A 21,475-nucleotide genomic window follows, 5' to 3' on the forward strand; every position below is an offset into this window, starting at 1 on the left:
CATAGAAATAAATTTGTAATGTTATTTAAGGCAGTAGTGGCTCTACAATTTTCCAAGTGTATGCCACTTGGTTTTGAGCCCTTTACTTTTTTCTTACTCTATTTCTGCTAATAAGGTGATTTCTGCTTGATATTATCTTGATAATTCTGGTTATACGCATTTCATATAGGGGCAACTTATTGTTAACCAACCTTGTATATAAAAGTAAACTACTCCTAACTTGGATTGTGTTTTTTAACAGTAATTCATATTTTCTACAATAAATCTTATTCAGTGGTAGTCCTTGTAGCTCTCTGTACAAAATGTTTTGTTGTACCTATTTTTTATAAAATGTTATAATTATTTTTCATAGTTAATTATTATAATATAAGAAATGATATCTTACTTTTTTAGTGTGTGTAATTTTCAAGTTGATTTCTTTGAGAAATATAATGTAACAAGATACATATGATATTGCAGCTATGACTACTGGATGATGAGTGGTCCAGTTATACTTCATTCAGTTTTAATCAAGTCTAGTTTACGTATGATGAGTAAATGACAATAAAATATTTTGTTTTTTCTAAATAACATTTTCCTTAAAAAATATTTCTAATTTATTTTAGTTCAGATTCTGAAAGAAGAGAAAATATAAATTTAAAAAAAAACCTTTTATTTTGATTATGCTATAAACTTCTAAAGAAAGAAGTTAATGAAGATTTTTTAATTTTGAATGTCTCAAATAAATGTTTATTGTACAATTTTTTAATAAAGGAAAGGAACTTAATCTAAATAATCTATTGAAATACAACTGAAGTACTTCTTTCAAGTGTTATTATAATTTTGGATTTTTTTAAGTTAAGTCTTTTCAGATAAAGAGTTTCAAAATCACTTTATTGTGAGAAAATTTAACAACAGGTTTTAATGCTAGAAAATTTAAAGTTATATATTTTCTCTAATCTTTCTATAATTCTATTTTTTATAACAATGTGATTGATTATACTCAGTTAAATGTTATAAAAAAATTAGCAAATGGGTATTTTCTTGATATGTTCTATATAATTATGATATTCTCCAATTTCCAAAAGAATTCGGTGCGCGGTCCAGATGTACGTTACGGCAAGAAGTATTATCTATGACGATGACTGAGTTAGAGGGAAGATTAGGAATTAATAAGTAAGTCAATTATTATCGGCAATGTATTTATACATTTTATTGCAATACAAATAGGAAACTTACATGCACATCATTTTTCAACATAGTCCCCTTGCACTTCAACACACTTGGTCCATCATTGCACAAGCTTCCTGATGCCCTCATAAAAGAAGGTTTGCAGTTGAGCTGTGAGCTAGGAATGCACCGCTTCTTTCACTGTTTCTTCCGAGCTAAATCGACGTCCCCTTAATGCCTCTTTGAGTGCACCAAACAAGTGGTAGTCAGAAGGGGAGAGATCAGGACTATACGGAGGATGAATCAGTACTTCAAAGTTAGTTTCTGGAGCGTTTCAGCAATGTGGGCAGCAGTATGTGGACGGGCATTGTCGTGCAACAACACCTTTTGACAGCAGTCCTCGTCGTTTGCTTCGAATTGCAGGCTTCAGCTTGGCAGTAAGCATCTCACTGTAATGCGCACTGTTTATTGTCATGCACCTTTGCTCATAATGTTCCAATACTGGGCCTTGTGAGTCTCAAAAAACCGTAAGCATCAGTTTTCCTGCGGATGGTTGGGCTTTGAACTTTTTTTTGCAGGGCGAATTTGGAATGTTTTCATTCCATACTCTGCCGTTTACTCTCCAGCTCATAATGCTGGATCCATGTTTCGTCACTGTTATGATTCTGTCTAAGAAGATAGCATAGCAATCCAAATGTTTTTGGCAGATGTCCAAGTACGTTTGTTTATGCAACTGTGTGAGTTGTTTTGGGACCCATCTTGCACAGACTTTATGAAACCCAAGTCTGTTGCGGATGATTTCGTGGGCAGAACCGTGATTAATTTGCAGATGATGTGCCTCTTCATCAATAGTTACTCGTCTGTCTAAGAAAACCATGTCACATGCATACTCAATGCTTTCCTCATTTGTGGTGGTAAACAGTTGTCTGACTCCTTTGTCGTGAGTAACACTTGTGAGATCATTTTTGAGTTTTTCAATCCATTCATAGACACTACATTGTGGCAACACACTGTTCTCATACTTTACCGAAAGTCTTTCCAGACCCTGACGTATCATATTTTTATTCACATCATCCAACACTGGGGGATGTATCATATTTTTATTCACATCCTCATTCTTCAATGTCTTATCAGTGATCGGATCGACGGCTGGAGGACGCACCATATTTTTTGTCGCATCCTCGTTCTCCTTTGTATCTTTACAATTTAGATCTGTGTTTGCAGAATCGCTTTGGTGATGATTGTCGGTGGTTAATATACGCATAAGCGATTTTTGATTTAAGTTTCTGTTAGCGTCGTCGTTAATGTTTAATAGAAATTTGTAAAACTTAAATATTGTGTCATCGATATATCCCTTAGTCGTACTAAGTAATTTTTGTATATGTAATTCCATATCGTCCACGTAGGACTTTGTAGCGAGATCAGTGCTATTCTTAGGCATGCCAGCGTTAGTGATAACAGATTCTTTAGCGTCGACAATTTGCTTTTCATCGAAAGGTTTTTTCGTAAATAGTTGACAGTAACGACGTCCGTCTTTTCGACAGGATCACCGACTCTACATATTCGCTTATGTGCATAATTGACTGCGTTGACATCATCTGTAAAAATCTTCGCTACGAATGCATGATTTAGATCGCTATGCATTACGTACTCTTCCGCCAACTTTTCCCTAATCATATCGACATATCCTTTGGTCGCGAGGTTGGTCAACTGTAGAGGCGGCATGGCGTTTGTTATAACACTTTTTTGAATATCCACATAATAACGTTTTTAATCGTTAAAATCCCGTTTGTCACTTTGTCCACGTATGTCTTTGTATTGAGATCCATGCTATTAAATGGTGCACCAGCATTTGCGATAACGTACCCTCTCGCGTTAATTGTCTCATTTTTATCGAAAAGGTTTTTCCGTAAATAGTCTGCAGTTACGACGTCTGTTTTTTCAATTGAATTGGCGATATCGCACAATCGCCTCTTTGAAAAGGAAAGTGCGTTGTTGTCCATCGGTGAAACCGTCGGTAAGTATTTATTATTGAATTCGCTTTGCTTTACGAACATTTTCTTAACGTAACCAAATGTTGTACCATCGTCATCTTCAACAGGCGATCCGACGTTGCACAAACGTCTTTTTTTGATATCGAAATTTCCATCGGCGGTTTTGTCAAACGATTCGACAATCCGAGTTGGCGGTGGCACTCCCAACGCGAGAACGTCCGAACTTGTCGATACTCGTCTTCAGACTGTTTAAAATAAAAAGTTCCCTGTACAACCCTCCTTTATGTATCCGCCTTCTTGCAGTTGTTCTATGATCGAAACTATTTCGTTATTATGATCGGTATGATCCGCACGCTTCGAAGCCAATAAAAGTCGCAGTCTATCGCACAGTTCATTCAGATCGTCCCAGTAAATGTAATCCGGTCTAACCGTTTTCTTCGCTCTCATCAACAGACCCGATCCGGCGGTTATTGGACTTTCGTTGTCTTGACCGCTTTCCGACGAAAGATGCGTTCGAGGAAACAGTCTTTTGATAATATTCTTGTACTTTAACGATCGACTGGAAATTATGCGACCGGTATTTTGACGTTTATGCGCCTCAGTAGTTTTTAATATTTTCTTATAATTATTTAAATCTTTGGTTGTATAATCTACTGGTTCATTCAAAAAAATCAATTGTTATAAACTTTCGGAACCGCTATACGTCTTGTTGTCGATAACTATTTTATTTCCTTTGAACTCGGGTGGTTTTGTTCCGATCATCCATTGATCGTCAATGTTTTTCACTCCGTAGACGTTGTCAATTTTTTTACCTTTATCCGTTACGGCAAGATCCAAGAAATGTTTTGCACGAAAACCCAACGTTTTCGGTATCGACGGGTCTACAAGTTTGACGAACTGTTTTTCCGACGGCGGTGTTTTAAAGAGTCGTCTCATAACGGTCGGTGTTTCTTCCACCTCCTCCTTTTCAGACACACCGTTTGCATCCTCTTCCTCCTCTTTTTTAACATCGTACTTTGTTTAAACGATTGATTAAGTTCACGAAGCGGATCGACAGTAGGCTTAAAATGCTTTTCTATAACTTGTTCCGATTCCGGTATTCCTTGCGTAATAGCGCGATGTTTTCGTTTAATCGAATCTCGTATTCTATCGATTTCCATTACCAACTTCGCAAATGACGACGATAGCATATCGACCTCGTTCTTGTTCGACATCGTGGTTACGAATGATCGGAAAACAATTGATCACATCACCATCGTTCCACCGAGCTCTTTAGCTATTGACGCCTTGACGTTCATTGTTGTACTGACCGTATTTTGTGTGTTTGGATAGGAATAGGAAGAAAAAGGATCTTTATTTCTTTATTGCTTTTTACCCGCCTTACCACTCTTATATCCCGGCCTTGGCACTGGCCTTATCGATAACAATGATAAATCATCAATCGATCTGCACATGTGTAGATCGGTTAAAGATTTAATTTGTGATCGATTCGGGGGTTTAGGGTGGCCCTGAAAAGGGCCGTTTTACATAAAGGGTGGTTTTACATTTTAAAAAGTTAACCGAAAAACGGGCAAGATGGCATACGCCGTGTATGTTCAACATATGGATTGTCCGTCTCTTCCCACTTCCACAAGCGTATTCGACAATGGTCACATCTGACCATATCAATACCCTCGTACCTGAACCCATGCATAACTATGATCAGGGGAGAAAGTAACGGATTGTTCATATGCGGCCATAACGGTGTATATATCTTTTTTTACCGTTTCTAGTAACCCTGTAAAATGCATGTACTCTATCATAAAAAGAACGTTCCATTATGATTGAGTGTTAACGCAAGAATGAATAAAGTTTCTAATATTATTTTTAACTCTTAAAAGATTAATATAAAAATTTACTTGTTTTATTTTCCAATTATTTTTATCTGAATGCAAGTTCCGAAAATAAAATTTTTACAAAGAGTCGACTTTGTAACCGCGATTAAATTATCGTATGCAGACTGTTTTATTTTCCAATTATTCTTATCTGAATGCAACTTCCGTTAATAAGTTGCATAAAGAAAGAGGTGATTTGCTATCTTTTTTAAAGCTATTTTTAGATGTATAAAATTTAATTTATTTAATAATTATTTCTTTAAATTTAGTTTATTTTAATATTTTTTTTTATTATTAAGTGCAATAAGTGTCTCTCTCTCTCTCTCTCTCTCTCTCAGTAATAATTATTTCTTTATTATGAAATGCAGTATGTCTCTCTTTCTCTTAATTATAATAATTACATTTATTTGTTATAAGAAATTTTATCAAAACCGCATAGTTGTTATCGCTCATACTGCAGTTAAAACTGTATTTTAATAAAATTAATTGGTAACCGCGTACTTGTTATCGCTCACACTGCAATTAAAAACAGTACATAAACTAAATTGATAAGAATGCAGTTAACTTAATATTTCTTATGGTATATATATTGTATGTATCATTCTGACTTCAACATTTTACATGTCAACATTACATATTGAAGAAGTGTTCACAATGGCATACTATACTGTACAAAGAGATAAATGAGTTAATGAGCTCATTTCGAGACTTAATGGAGATTAAGGATCGCATACCGCGAAATATGTATGATTATATTGAAGTTGAACACGCGTCGAGACTTAATGGAGATTAAGGATCGCATACCGCGAAATATGTATGATTATACTGAAGTTGAACACGCGTCGAATGACTTTATGTATGGGATATTGAGGGCGAGACGACGGGCAATGCGATTAGTTGTACGTTTCAACCAAGATGCACCGCCACCACCATCATCACCATCACCATCTAACCATCAAGAGGAAGATGCAGAATCCGATGGGTCCGCAACGGATTTCAATCCGAACAAAAACGACGACAACAGCAATAACAGTGATGATCAGCCACCACCATCACTATTACCAGATAATGAATTACAAATTATACATGAAATTATCGATTGTGATAATGGGCAGAGTAGTAGTACCAATCATCGTGTTCGTCGTGAACATCAATGTCGACGTCGACGTGTTCGAGTGTGTCGTCGTCCGGAGGTCACAGACGTGGATGTTAGTTCGACACCACGTCGACCTCATTGTAGAACTCTAAATAGAATTCTACAACAGGTCGACGCTAATTCAAGCCAGTCTTTTTAGGTCAATGATGGAAACTCATCAACCGACAGATGTCCGATCTGTTTAACAGAATCCGTAACTGTCGAGTTGTTGGTTTTTCAGTCATCGATACTGCGAAGACTGTGCGAAAGTTAGCGAGGTACAGCAGAATTTTTCCGTCTGTCGACGAGATGTTTTGGGCTACCGCCGCATTAGAGAGGGAGACGATAGTAATTGATGTAAGTAATTATAATTTTTTTTTAGTTTTTTTTTTAAAAAGTCCTTTATATTAGATATATACTTTATTTCATTTCTTTTTTTACATATAATTTTTTTCACTTACAATAAAAGAAAGGCAATGTGTAGTTGCATGATGAAGGAAAATTAACAATAGTCATGATCGTGGTCTAAGAGGTCTTCGGTTCTCTGGCTTTTCATGTAGTCATGACCATGGGCTACGAGGACATCGTTTACGGTTCTCGGCCTCTTTTGGGAAGTTTTGTCATTAGCGGGTAGTTTTCTTTGTTTATGATATAATGTCCGTAAGGAATACGGACATTATAGCATTATACCCGCTTGTGTACGTAACGGAATCATCGGATCTGTACAAAAAGACTTTTTGTACAGATCGTGTCTAAGATCCTTTGCAATGGATACTCTAGGACAGTGGTTCTCAACCTTTTTTCTGCTGCGGCACATTTTAAACGATTTCGAAATTTGGCGGCACATAAAGAAAAAAATAAAAACTATTGTCTTATTACAACACACTGAATAAATATAGTTTATGACAAATTGTTAAATATGCAAATTAAACTAATACATACTACAAAATAACTAAACTTTATTACGTGATTAAATTAAAAGCTAATAATTAAAATATTTTTAATGCGAAATTTGAGCTTGATGTTTTTTGATAATTTCATTTATATTTGGTCGTAAAAATGACAATGCTACTCTCATATCGTCTTCTACATTTAACAATCTTGATCTTTTTTTAGTTTTAATGTTGGCTAATGCTGAAAATCCGAATTCACACAAATAAGATGTGGAAAATTGTAATAAATTGTATAAAGCTTTTTTGGCTATGATTGGATACTCGCATCTGATGTTAATCCAAAATGAATTAATTGATTCTTCTGAATGTTTTAAAATTAAATCTCGATTACTGGAAAGCAAAATAAGATCTTCCTCTTCATTCAAAGTTAAGTCAAATACAGAAGTGTCCGTAATGAGAAATGGATTACGATCCCAATCAAATTTCTTAATATCTAATTTTGGGAAATAATGAACAATTCTCTCCTCTAACGCTGTCAAATGATCAAGAACAATTACTTTAATTGTTTTATAACTGTCTTTAGGGACTGACTCAAACTTTTCTAAATTGCCTTCTTGAGCTTTATTTTTCCATAAAGTTATTTGTTTTTTGAGTCCCACCAGCTTATCGGTTGAGTTTAAGATATTTTCATTAGGCCCTTGCATACTTGAATTGATGTTGTTAAAAATAACAAAAATGTCTGATAAGTAAGCCAGTTTAGTGCACCATATTTTATCTTCCAACAGTTTTACAAATTCATGATTTTTATTTTGTTCAAAAAAAATTTTCATTTCATCTTTTAATTTCAGAACACGAGATAAAACTTTTCCTCTGGACAACCATCTTACTTCTGTATGGAGTAATAAAGATTCGTACTTGGCTTCCATTGCTTGGCATAATTCTTTAAATAATCTACTTTTTAATGGTTTAGATTTGATATAATTAACCATTTTTACACATTGTTCCAGAACTATTTTTAAATCTGATGGCAAAAATTTTGTTACAAGTGCTTCTCGATGCAAAAAACAATGGGTAACTAATATATTTTCATTTAATTCTTTAACATGTGCAACAAATCCTTTTATATGTCCAGTCATAGCTGGAGCACCATCTATGCAAATTCCAGTACATGTCTTCCAAGAAACTTTAATTTCTTCTAAATATGAATTTATTACATTAAAAATATGTTTACCAGTTGTAAAATCAGATAACTCTCGACAACATAAAAATTGATTAATAATATCATTTTCGTGAATAAACCTAACAAATGCAATTAATTGAGAATTTCCTGTAATATCGGTTGTTTCATCTATTTGTATAGCAAAATTCGAATTTGCAAGAGTTTTTGCAGTATTCTGCTCAATATTTTCAGACAAGTCTTTTATCCTGCGATGTATTGTATCATTTGAAAGGGGTATTTTGGAAATTTCAATATCAGCAGATCCTCCAATCATTGTTTTAACAATTTTACGACACGCAGGTAATATAATTTCTTCTGTCAAATTATGAGGCTTTAATTTTACTGCAATCAATTCAGCGATTTCATAAGAAGCGACTTGAGCCTTTTCAGACACACATAATTGTTTTTTAACATTTTTTCCTTGCTTAAGTTTTGATGATAAATAACTTTCAAAGTAGCTTTTCTCTTTTGTTGAAAGCGAAGGATGGTTAGTCACCAAGTGACGTTGAAGTTTACTAGAAACCATAGCACTGTTTGATATTTTAAAACCACATATTACACACTCGGGAACAACTATGTCATTTTCCATTGACGAGGTAAATCCAAATTTTAAAAAATCATCATTATATTTCCGAGGGACAACGTACTTTTTTGAGAGGTGTATATTTACTTGTTTCGGGGGTTGGTTCATTAACTTGGTCGTGAACGTCATCATTATCTCTATTTTCATCATTACACTTTTTTCTTTTTATCCATTTGTCCATTTTTAGAAGGGTCTGAAAAAATAAAAAAAAATATTGTCGAAAAATTTAAAAAAAATGGTTCAAATATAACATTTGAATTTATAATTATCAAAATTATGCAATAACTTGTAATTTATGAATATGGAAAATTTAACCTTTCTGAAATTGTATAACTTTCACTCAAATACAATTTTCCGTAAATAAAAATTAAATTTTATGTGAATAAATGCGGACACTATGCGTGCAGCAATTCAGCACATAAGCTCGGGATTTTTTGAGAGATGTGTACACAGAGAACGTATTCAATCACAGTAGTATTTCGTAGAGTGCGATAAAAACAAAAAGGAAACGTTGTAAATCAATGGATATGTGTACTGCAAAGTTAATAAGTTTACAAATTTATAATTTGAAACTATATGCAAATTAATTAATAATAAACCGAATAATAACGTTTGCTAATTTTAACGAAATAAAAGGTGCAGTAACTACTATGCAACACCTTGTAAATTCCAACTATCACTAAAACAACACGTTTATACGCAGAAATGACAAGCGTGCGCCAACTGTAGACAATTCCTATTGCTATGCATGCCACTTCATCACAATTCGGCACTAAGAAAAAACGCCTTGCAAAGTAAATAATAAAATAATTTTTTTTGTGGATTTAAATATATATTCATGTTAAATATATTTTTATTTTTTAAAAATAATTTTTTAATATTAACATTATATATTTACAAAATTTGGCGGAACACAAACGTGCCGCGGCACAGGGGTTGAGAATCACTGCTCTAGGAATACCCTTTGCTACATTCTTCTCTTTCTTATTAAAGTCGAGAATGCTATACATCTTAGCACGAAGACCGACAAATTCACGAATAGCTTTTCCATTCATTTCGTCTTTGAATTTACCAAGTCGTTTCTTATTAGTAATACTAAAACATGCGTGATCGCGAGGGTAATCTGAAGTATCGAACCGATCGATATCGTGAAGAATATCATTGTAAATATTATCGGCCACGATATGATACATCAGACTGTCAGTATCGGTCATTAGAAGATTTATATTGTGACCGTACTTTTCTACCATGCAGTCAGTGGAATTCGTAGATGATCATTTTGCTAATGTCCAATACGGTAAATCCGATGTAGATCGGACGATTGAGGAATATCTCCGTTTTCTTCAGACTTACCCCGACGACATCCTTGTTATAGATGTACCAAGCCTTAACTCTCAGTTTTGCAATCACCTTATCCAGTTTATGTTCGTTAGTGACCAGTTAGAAGTTATTCGTTTTCGTACGTTTTCCAAGGACTTGCCGTACACCGCGTTGTTCATCAACTTAAAAAGTCATTTTCAAAACTATTTCGCGCTTGTGCACGCTTTTTGGTATTGAAATCGATGTACGGCTTCAACCAAGGCGATTGGAAAAATTCCAGAACTCTGACGTTTTTCACTTTCAGTCCTAGTCGAGTGTACAACTTTTGGTTTCTGTAATGTAAAACGTATTTTTGTTTGTCGTGCAATGTTGTCATTAATTTCTTTACGGGACATCTCTTTATGTCCTTCAAGTAGGGGGACAACATATCATCGGTTGGTACTAATCCTTCTGGTGCAAGAGGGTAATCCTTGTGACGATCGTGCAATTCTTTCGTATACTCAAGATCCACTTCCAAGATGTAGCCTTTTTCGCCACGATCGTCAACGCTGTTAATGTCGAGACTGTCAATCTCATCGACACCCATCCACCTAAAATTAGTGTGTGGTAAGGGCTCAACCATGGCTGTTCCGTAAAGGTTGTTGCAATCGTAATATTGAACCCAGGACGTGGGTTCGGATGGGTCATACTGATCTGGAATGTTTGATTGTTCGTCTTGGCGTACCTGTTTGAAATCATGGCTACACAGCCTCGTGTACCTGTTTCAACAAACAGATGCATATCTATGTCGGTCAACAGTTCCAATTTCTTTCGGGTAAATTTTAACATGGCATTCCACGTGAAATGGGGGGTGCAGTAAAAGTGACAGGGGTCCAAACTGTAATATCGTAGTAATCGCCTAACGTATTGCAGTCAAACGTTTCCCACACGTTTTGAGCGTGGACGTAATCATCGTCCGTTATGTTCTCTCTTATCGTACTGTAGAATGCCGTCTGCGGTGGAAGTTGGGTTTCAAAAAACTTGTTTATAACGGTTATGTACTCGTACGGGTAAACGCCTTTACGGATTAAACAATCCCTTTACTCGGGTAACGAAAAGCAGGCGGTGAGTGTTTTACACTGTCTTTGTCCTGACAATCTTTTACAAGATTTTCTACAAGTTTTTCGACTGGACGACGAAGGAAATTGTAAAGAGTCCAAGAACCTCAATGGACCGACGGACAGTGACTGTAATCGCTCGGACGTGGCGATACAGTTTATTTTTACATCGTCCTTATATTTTCCCAAAGCTTGAACTATGTGATGGCTATCGTAACCGTGGAGGTTATGAAAAAATACCGGAATATGCTCGGTGCGTTTACAATTTAAATTGCACTCGTCATGACATGCACCAAGAAACCGTCCTGTGGTATGCGAGTGATGACGTACAGGGTCGTCGTCGTTCAACTCACAATAACAAAGAAAACACTCGGTAGCCCTTTGAAATGTCTTCGGGTGTCATCACTATCGGTTTTTCGGTAATCATAATTTTGTGCAATCTATCGGCGTGAGCGAGCAATTCATCCAGCATCTTTTCAACGATATTTTAACCATCGGTTCTCGCTCGGTAGACTACAGGACCTTCACAAATCTGCCCTTCCTCGTCGACGATTACATAGGCGTAACCGGATAGAAGATGGGCTACCTTATCTGTAAAACTAATGTTGGGTTTAGGGGTGGCAGTGTACATCGGATGTACAAATGATTCAAAGTCTGCATACACAGTATAAGGAACGCAGAGTGTGGAGGAGTAGTCCCTAAACTTCATCACGCATTCCTTTTCTTTACTGGAATTGGGTAACGTTATTCGCTGTGCACCGTGTCGCTTACATTCCACCAGATATTTGTCTACATTTTATTTGGCAACAAGTGGATCCGATGAACTGAAGCGGTGCAAACAGTACGGACAATATTGACTGCTGCAATGACTTTGTGAGACCCTTAAGGAGACGAGATAGTCCGTTTTTACCAGGTTTGGTATTAATAAGACAATAATGAAATCGTCTCCCCCGCAAGCAGCAATAGATGTATGCAATGGGTACGATCGTTTTCGGTAACACACCGGGTACACGCGATCGTTATCTTCCTCATAACCGTATACCTTGATGCTTATTGTGGGATTTAACATTTCGAAGCGATCAATGTCTTTTACCTTTACTGGATGTGATATTCCGTTCATGTTAATTTCATGTTCAAAGTGTGCATACCAACCCTGACGTTGGTGACGTCCGGGTTGATTGTGTAGATATGCTAGCACAGACCAGAGAAAACATTTTTTATCATGTGGATTCTATTGTATTAATGTTTTATATATTATTATTTTAATATATTAATTTTGAAGGAAGATTTTTTTCTTTTTACTTTATTTATTAATTTTTCATACTATTCTATTGTATTAATGTTTTATATATTATTATATTAATTTTTTACCTTTCTCTTTTTTTTGTTTGAAAGTTATTTGATAATACCATACTGTCCCATTAAAACTTACCTTGCTAATTAAGATGAAAAGATAATGATCTCTCTGCGAATGATAAAATTACACAATTTTTTTCACTTACATATAAACACAACTGGATTTAACCGGTTACAACTCACACACTTTTGTATTAGTGAACCGATAATTATAAAAAAAAAGAAAAATAACATTTTCCTTATCGCATCCGCTCTTATTAGAAACGACGATCCAGTTCGCACGTACGCACTAACGGCTAGTGCGCATGCGCCGATTCGAAGTCCAACGCTGCGATTGGTCAATCGGACAACTTTAGACCATGTTGAACTTACAATTCTTTAGTCGAGCGCCGCATCTCGCACGGTAAACACATCTGCGCTGCGTCACTCCGCTGACGCACGCACGCAAACACACCGCCTCCCGGCGCACGATCTACGACGAGAACCTCTCTTCATCGCGACGACTCCTCCCGGTGCTACCACCACAACGACCAGGAACATCCTCGAAGCAAGTCTAAAATTTTATTCACACACACACAATCTTATCATAAAAAACACGACTGCAGCGACCGCTGCGACAATCACACACCCCAACATTTTCATTACAAAAATTCAACGACTTACATAGAACAAATTTCACTCACTCCGACACTCATCCGCCGTAGCCGAACGGTCTACGACGTCAGTCAACAACTACAAACAACCAACCGTCGTCCGTTCGAAACCTACACCATCCAAATTTTTTTTCACTTCAAATATTATTCATTTAATTCTAAATAACCGCCACACAACACTGCTACCAACCTTAAAAAATATATAACCTCAATCATTTAATACAAAACATACATCCACGTTGACAACACTGACACAAAACAAATCATGTTGGGATCACTGACAGGCTACTAGCACCACTGACGACACTATACAAGATGGTGGACTCCGCCATCTTGTATTCGTGACGTCAATCCAAGATGGCGGACGACGCCATATTGGATTTGGCGCTAGTATGTCTATTTCCGTACTACTTGGGAGATTATTGTTAATATAATGAAAAACCATTAAAGGCTGGATTAAACAAACTTTATACTTCTTTTTATGTGTTAAATTGTAACTCTCCCATTACTGATTGTTATGAAGGAGCTGGAGGCGATATTTTCTTGTTATAAATTGACAATACTTATACGAAGGGTGTTTAAAATATAGATGTGCTTGATTGAATTTTGTTGAGCTTTTATTTTTTGGCCTAAACAAAATTATAGAACACTTCTTCATGGATGCAAATTAACAAGGGTATTTTTATTTTAAATCTGCTGACACTTTAAACTGAAAACTTACATTGAGACCAGCATGGTGCTATTTGTTATAGGAATCATGTTCCCCAATATAATTTATTCAAAATGTTTGGAGCAGTATTTATAGAGACAGATTTGAAATGGATATTCCATTTTAAACATTTCTTGATCATTGTTTTAATTATAAGTACATTCTATGTTTAGAATCTGAATTTGCATTTGTAGTAACAGTGATTTCTGATGTTTTTTGCTTTACCGTTTTTTTCTTTAATAGCCTAAAAATGCCAAAAGTAGAGAAGATTTACAAAAGGGTGTTACAGAGGGAATCAGTTTACCTGGTATTGGTCACCAGACATTACCACAGGAGTTAGTTGATGAAGCGTTAATAATTTCTGATATGTATGATCTTAATGAATATTTGGCATTAGATCTATTGTGCACTGGTAAGTAGTAAGGTAGAAATATTTTCTATATTTTGTATATGTTTGGTTCATTTTTTTTTTAAGTTTGTCCCCCGACTTAATGTAATGTTGGTGTTAAAAAAAACATTAACATTGATTAGGTCTGATTAGGTCTGGTAATGTAAAATTTATAAGACTAATAATTTTAATATCAAAAATCAACAAATTGCACTGTTGCTGTTTATACTCTGGCTGTGATTAAAAATTACTGGTATATTTTTTTTTTACCAAGTCATCATGTTCAGTTTCAAGATTTTCTTTGTTATGTATTGTATGTTTGAATTTTGTTTTGTGTGAAGCTTTTCTAAAGTAATACATAGTGTGACTGGCAGTATCCAGACTTGGAAACACAACCCAGACTTGGAAAGTCACTCTTGTTGTCTATTGCAATTGTTATAATTAATATAAAAGGCATGTTTTTAAAGTAAGGACTGAATTACAATTTTTAGGTCAAAATTTTGTAATTCAAAGGTCATGAAACATCAAATAGTTGAGATGCAGTGAAGTGACAATTTTTCATCAACTTGTTCAATCAAACTTCCATTATCACTGATGGCCGGCCACTATATTCTTTATCGTGAATCTTTGTTCCCCTTTGTCAAAATGAACAGTACCATGTCTTATTTTAGGATCACTCATAATACTTGGCCTGTAAATGTCATAAATTTGCCTGTGAATTTCAGCTGCAGACTTGTTTGTTGCTATCAAAAATCAGATTACTCGTATTTCAAGAGATCACAAATTGTCGCACTCATAAAAATGGATAAATATAAACATCTAACAACAAAATGACTAAGGTGGTTTAACAATTTACTTATTTGCAGACTGTTGACTGATAACTATGCAGCTGCCATCTGTTTTTATCATTTATATTGGTGGAAGATTTAAAATGGGCCCTACTTTAAAAACCATACCTTGTACTTTGCCCATGGCATTACGCGACATTATTGCTTACTTTATTCAAACAAATATGTTGGGGATGTTAGTTTATGAAGGATTTATGTAAGATGTTAGGTAATGATAATTTTAAAATCCTTTTTAACTGTTGAATTTAATGGGAACTAAAATTAATTTTTAATCTCTTCTTCTTTATCACATTGGAAAATTATTTAAACGTATAAATATATAAAATTTTGTTTGTTTTTAATTAGAGTCCATTAATTTTGTAGATTTAAAACATGAAAATGAATAATGGTTTTAATGTACAGCATTTTTATAATTTAAGGATTCTGTTTTTTTAATCACTGTACTAATCCAAACTAAAAAAATCATTAATCCTAATTTTACCAAAATCTGATAAAAGATTTAACTGGTGTTTATTATAAGTAAATTTTTCATAAACTATAAAATACATTTGACAAAGAAAAGCTTCTATACACTCAAACCCATATGAAAATTGGGGGTTAATAGGATTTACTTTTGATTAGGATTTTTGTGATAATTTTTAATTGCACTTAAAAGGGGTTTTTTGTACTTAAAGCTTGAGTGTGCTTTATTCTAATTTTTTTATTTATTGTTAAACTACTTCAGCAAATTTCTTTCCTATTTCATCAGTAGGAATATATATATTTTTAAATATAAAAGATTGTAAACCTATAAAGCAAGTGGAACAAATGTGCTCTTAGTCACAATCTAATGAAATATCTTTCTGATTATTGGTTTATGATTTATTATATAATTTATCAAATTAGAATTTTTTAAATTAGATTAATTATAATTATGACTATTCTAATTATTATTGAGTATACAGCAATATCTCTATCTAAATTCTGTGAATTTAGTTAACCAAGATTTTTGCTGTAATTATTAAAACTTATCTTAAAAGCTGAGGAGTTCTTTTTGATCAGTGTTGATCCAAATATTTTCAGTTACATTAAGACATTATTTTTCACTATAGTTTTAATATGTGGAAATTAATTTTTCATTTTTTAGCAATTTTTAAAAACGTGTATTCATTTTTTAATCCTTATTTCTCAGTAAGGTTTTTTATGCAGTTATAGAATTGTTTCAGATTTATTCATAGTGTATTAAATTTTTTTTATTTACATTTCATAATTTATCACTACTGAGCAACGGAATATGGCAGAATTTTTATAATCACCTTTTTCTTTTCTTTTATATCAGACCAATAGATTACTATCAGAAAGAGGGTTTTACAACACTTTGGTTATACCAGCTGGTATACCATATCTAAGGTTTATTGCAAAAGGAAAGTGAAATGTTGGTAGCCATTTAAAGAGATGACCTACAAAATTTGAACAGACTACTTCATTGTTTGTATTTGAATTGGTCATATGCTAAAAATATGGATTAAAAAAAAAGAAACATAAAAACAAGATATTGTGTATTAAAAATATAATAGTCCAATATTAATAAAACAGATAATGGAGAGCCATTTATTAATTACTTAAATAAAAAAGTAAATTTTACATTTTAAGGAAGTATACAAATTATGGAATATTAATAATACATTGAATGGAGAGAAATTACATGTAACTTCACGTGGCATGATGTTTATTCAAAATTGTGGAGGATATTTGTCTGTTTATATGTCTTAACCACCCTTATATTATTTCAACTATGTTTTTTCTGTTATATCACATTTTTTCTTTCAAATCAATGATTGTATATTTATTGTATTGTGATGTATTGAATTTTATGTATTTCGCTGTATTTGATTTTAAAAAATAAAAAAGATGATAATATATTGTTTTATTTTCAGCTCATCATCAGATCCCATATTATATAGGATTAACTAGAGGTTTAATTGCTGTATTATTGTATTATGATGGAAAAAGAGCTTTGGTTACAGCGTTACGTATATTAGTTCAAGCTAGACAGGGTGTACTATGGTCTGTTGATTGTCATCCTGATGTCTCAAACTATATTACCAATTTCACTAATGAATTATTAGCTGATGGAATCATATCAAAGATTCTGAGTAAGTACGTGGGAATTATTAACCTGTACAAAATTACAAATGAATATGTAGATGTTCTTTTTAAATATTGCAAATATAAACATTATAAATGTTACAAAAAAAATTAATTATTACAAAAAAATTTTCACAGTTCTGATATTACTTTTTGGCCAAAAAACAACCAGTTATTTTGATACATTATCAAAAATTTTTCAATTTACAATATCATCTTCAATCGATCTTTGAAAAAATGAGGAATGTGGAAAATGTATAAAGAAATCAATATCAGTAATTTGTTCAGGAACTGTAACCAACCACTACGCAGGGAGCATATCCATTTAAACATATAATTTTAAAAGTATTATTAGATTAATTTAAAATTAAGTTAGGCATTATTTAACTTATGTTTATTTGTAAATTCTGAATATTCTTAAAATCTTAATGTATTCTGTAAAAACCTATTCTGTGTAATCAAAAATTCAATTTTTTAAGCATGCCTGTATTATTTTATGTGTTAATGAGGTTTCATATCAGGTCACCCGCAACTGTTGCAGGTATACCTCTTAGACATATTTCAATAAATACAAACCATGTTTTTTAATTAAGATCTGTTTAATCATTGTTGCCAATTTATATTTCTCAGTATTAATCTGTTGGTAACAATAGTCCAGCCATATTTACTTTAATTGCCTTGCATTATCTAATTAAAATGAATGCTAAAATAAAGTCACAAAGTATCAGCTTCAAACAGAAATTTGTTTCTTAATAGTATAAAATAAAACTGCTGTTGAAATCCATGAAGAAATTTGTGACATTTATTGACCAAATATTATGTGTGCTTGATTTGAGAAGGCAGGATAAACCTTATGATGAGATAAATGTAGTAGGTTTTGTCTGTGATAACAAATGTTTTGTTAGAAAAAGTAATTGAGAAAATTCATGAAAGAAGATAATTTTTTATTTACAAAATTATCAAATGAATTTTCAAATGTTTTGTGTTCAGTGACATTTTAATGGAAAAGGTGGGTTACTGAAAGTTGTGTATCAGATAGGTGCCAGAAGTGTTAACAGACTCAAGAAAAAATCTCGCTACAGCTTAAACATTAAAGTGCTATCAGGAATGGAGTGTAAAATATTTTTCAAAATGAAGGAGATAAATTGCTTAGGAGACTTGGATATCATATACTTATGTTGAAAGAAGCAGCAATCATTGTCTGTGACATTCATCATCTCTGAGGCCTAAGAAATTTAAGCAAAAACATTCAAACAGGAAGTTTATGGCCATTGTTTTTGGGATAAAGGGATATTGCTTATTGAGTTCTTGGATTGTGGAAGTACTATAAAAGCCATTATGTATTCTAAAGTGTTTAAAACTTTTAATGCACTATTCAGAACCAAAAATGTGGACAGCTGTCCAATGGGATTTTGTTTTTGCATGACAGTGCCCGTCCTAACACTGCAAAAAGAAAGTGATATAAACACCTTCTTTGTACGCCTATTAGATTACATATACACATTTTTTACTGCCCCTCATTTGAAAGTGAGATATGATCCTCCGTTCTTTAATAAAGTGGACAGTTACACAATTGCATTGTGGTGGACACCACATTGCATTACATTTTTTTGTGGTGTCTATATCAGCATTTTATATTAGTTTACGTATTAATTTTGTTTCATGTCACTCAAGTAGTTATGAGGTGTAAGTGAGAACATGTCACATCTGTAACCATGCACACATCGGTTTGAATCAGACTTCATATACATATATTTAAAAAAAAATTTTTTTAAATTGAAATATATTGATTTATTAATAATCATTAACCTCTGTAAACATTTTTGAATTAAAATGAAAAGTACCTAAAATTTTATTTCACTAACTTAAATCCAAAAAAAATTGAATTTTGGCTGTTTTTGAACATTTTTGGTCAAGTCGATTGCAATCAAAAGGGGAAGTGCACAACTAAATGTTACAACAGTTCTAAATCCAAAATTCCAACATTATACAGCTAATCGCACAATACTTCCTTTACTTCATACAAGGAAATAAAAAGGTTCAAGAATTAAAGTGACTTTGCTGGGAGTCTTCAAACATCCACTGTACAGTTCCAATATTGCAGCTAGTGATTATTACCTTTTTCTCCATTTAAAACATGCATTTTCAGTGCTGAAGGTTGAAAATAATGAGGTATGAGAAATGAAGAAATTGGTTTAAATCACTGGCATGAAAACTTTCAGACTAAATAATAAGTCAGAAGAAGAAAATGTATGAAAAATGTGAATGGTAACAAAGTAGAAAAATAATACTTATATGTAAGTTTATTTTAATACAATAAAGGTTTTTTCTATATCACTCGAACATTAAAACAATCTTTACTTAAAAATATACAATTTTTTTATTTTTAGTCTCTTATGTAAAATATAACATTGAAAAACTCCTTTAATTTAGAATAGTTATAATTTGGATTGGCTTTCTGATTATTCAGAAGATGTGCTTTCTGTTTATTCAAAATTAATTGAATTAATTTTCATACAAGATATTATCATTTTTCTTTATTCTGAGATATTTACATCCTAATTTTTTCTGGATTTATTCTGATATTTACTTATAGCTGGGCCCTTTATCATTTGTTTCATGTTTTAATACCCATTTGGTATTAAAATTACTGATTTAAATAATATTTTTGTTGTTAAAAGAGTAATTGAATTATTATTTTTGCTGTTTATTTTCCAGATATATTGGAATCTTTGGATTTGTCAAAGGAAATGCAAATTTTAGAAGTAAACAGAGCTCTTGGTGGTCCTCGACATCACCATCAGGTTGTTGATTTATACCAAGGAATTAGACAAACACTTGCTGATATTGTTTTTTTATGGGCTGCCCAAAGTGGGCTACCAAAACAGCCAACTTTAGAGTATGTTATTTTTATATTTTATGTTATGCTGTTATTCTAGTGTTTTTGTGGAATTGTTTATAGTTAGATAAGAATAATTTTAGACAAAACAGGTATCTGAAGTTGTAATGTGATAATATGTAAAGGTTGAACAATTAGTACGGAATGAAAAGGAATAACTTTATATTTTAACAGATTTTATCAGATCAGTAAAATGATTGTTGGCTCCGTAGCAAAAATGTACTTACACTTAGGGTAAAGCAAATGCATTCCTATCCGTAAACAGACAATAATAATATTGTGAATTTGTAATATAATTTTTTTCTTTATCTCTTAAATTCCAGTGTATAATTTGAACTAAAGTTGTACAGAAACATCAGTAATTTTATATATAGGAATTTCAACTAACGGTTCTCATTTTTTGGTTAGATCATTTTAAAGCATTGATTCTCAAACTTTTTCGCCCACCACCCATATTGAGAATCAAACATTTTCTAATTTGTCCCAAAATTTTTAAACTTATCATCTGTTAAAAATAATAATTGCCACTATTTTTAAGATGTGCTCTTAAAAACAGCACTTGCAGTTATTGCTTTTAAATGTGGCATATCCTATTTCTGAGTTGAAACTTAAATTTTAAATGAGAGCAATTATGATGTATATTTAATCATATTTGAATGTATTTTTGTAAAAAAATTGTTTTCAAAAAAAAAAGGTTTAGATCTAACTTTAATGACAAATTGTGTGGTCTTATGTAATGTTGCAGTTTTTGGATTTTGTTCATTTTGTGCCGAGATATTGAAATCTTTAATTATTGAGACTGTAACATGATCTTGGGTTAAGCTGAGAGCAGGTGATACATGTTGCAGTCTCAATCTTTACGGCACAAAATGAGCAAAAGCCAAAAATGTTTTGTACTAGTGTAGTAGGTATTTAATTTTAGTTTGAAATATCAGGAAAACATAATTTTTGCCTCTTTTTTTTAATCAGCCATTGCCTTAGGCCACCTGAACGCCCCCAATTTTCTGTGGGCTCACTTTGAGAACGAATGTTTTAAAGGATTGAAATCTTGTTAGTTTCTTTTCATACACTATAAAACTCTGTAATGTGTAATGTGACTGTAATTTGGTGTAAGCATATGTTGTTATTCATAGAATAAATAATAATAAAAGAAAAAAAATTATTTAGAAAAATATTAAAACATGATTAATTAAAACATTTCATTTGATTAATCAAAAATAAATCGAAAATT

The 21,475-nt window shown here is 32.9% G+C and overlaps 1 protein-coding gene across 2 annotated transcripts in view; it reads left to right on the forward strand.

Moving 5' to 3' along the window:
- The window catches only part of Nup205 (nuclear pore complex protein Nup205), a 121,827-nt gene that overhangs the window by 8,588 nt on the left and 91,764 nt on the right, over positions 1–21,475 (forward strand). For both annotated transcript variants that reach the window (XM_075373852.1, XM_075373853.1), the window contains exons 3-5: positions 14,226–14,394; positions 17,135–17,353; positions 20,064–20,244. In XM_075373852.1, the coding sequence (XP_075229967.1) occupies positions 14,226–14,394; positions 17,135–17,353; positions 20,064–20,244 (569 nt within the window). The remainder of the gene's footprint in view (positions 1–14,225; positions 14,395–17,134; positions 17,354–20,063; positions 20,245–21,475) is intronic.

This window comes from Lycorma delicatula, chromosome 8 (assembly GCF_047948215.1).
Source record: "Lycorma delicatula isolate Av1 chromosome 8, ASM4794821v1, whole genome shotgun sequence".
Classification (NCBI taxonomy): Eukaryota; Metazoa; Arthropoda; class Insecta; order Hemiptera; family Fulgoridae; genus Lycorma; species Lycorma delicatula.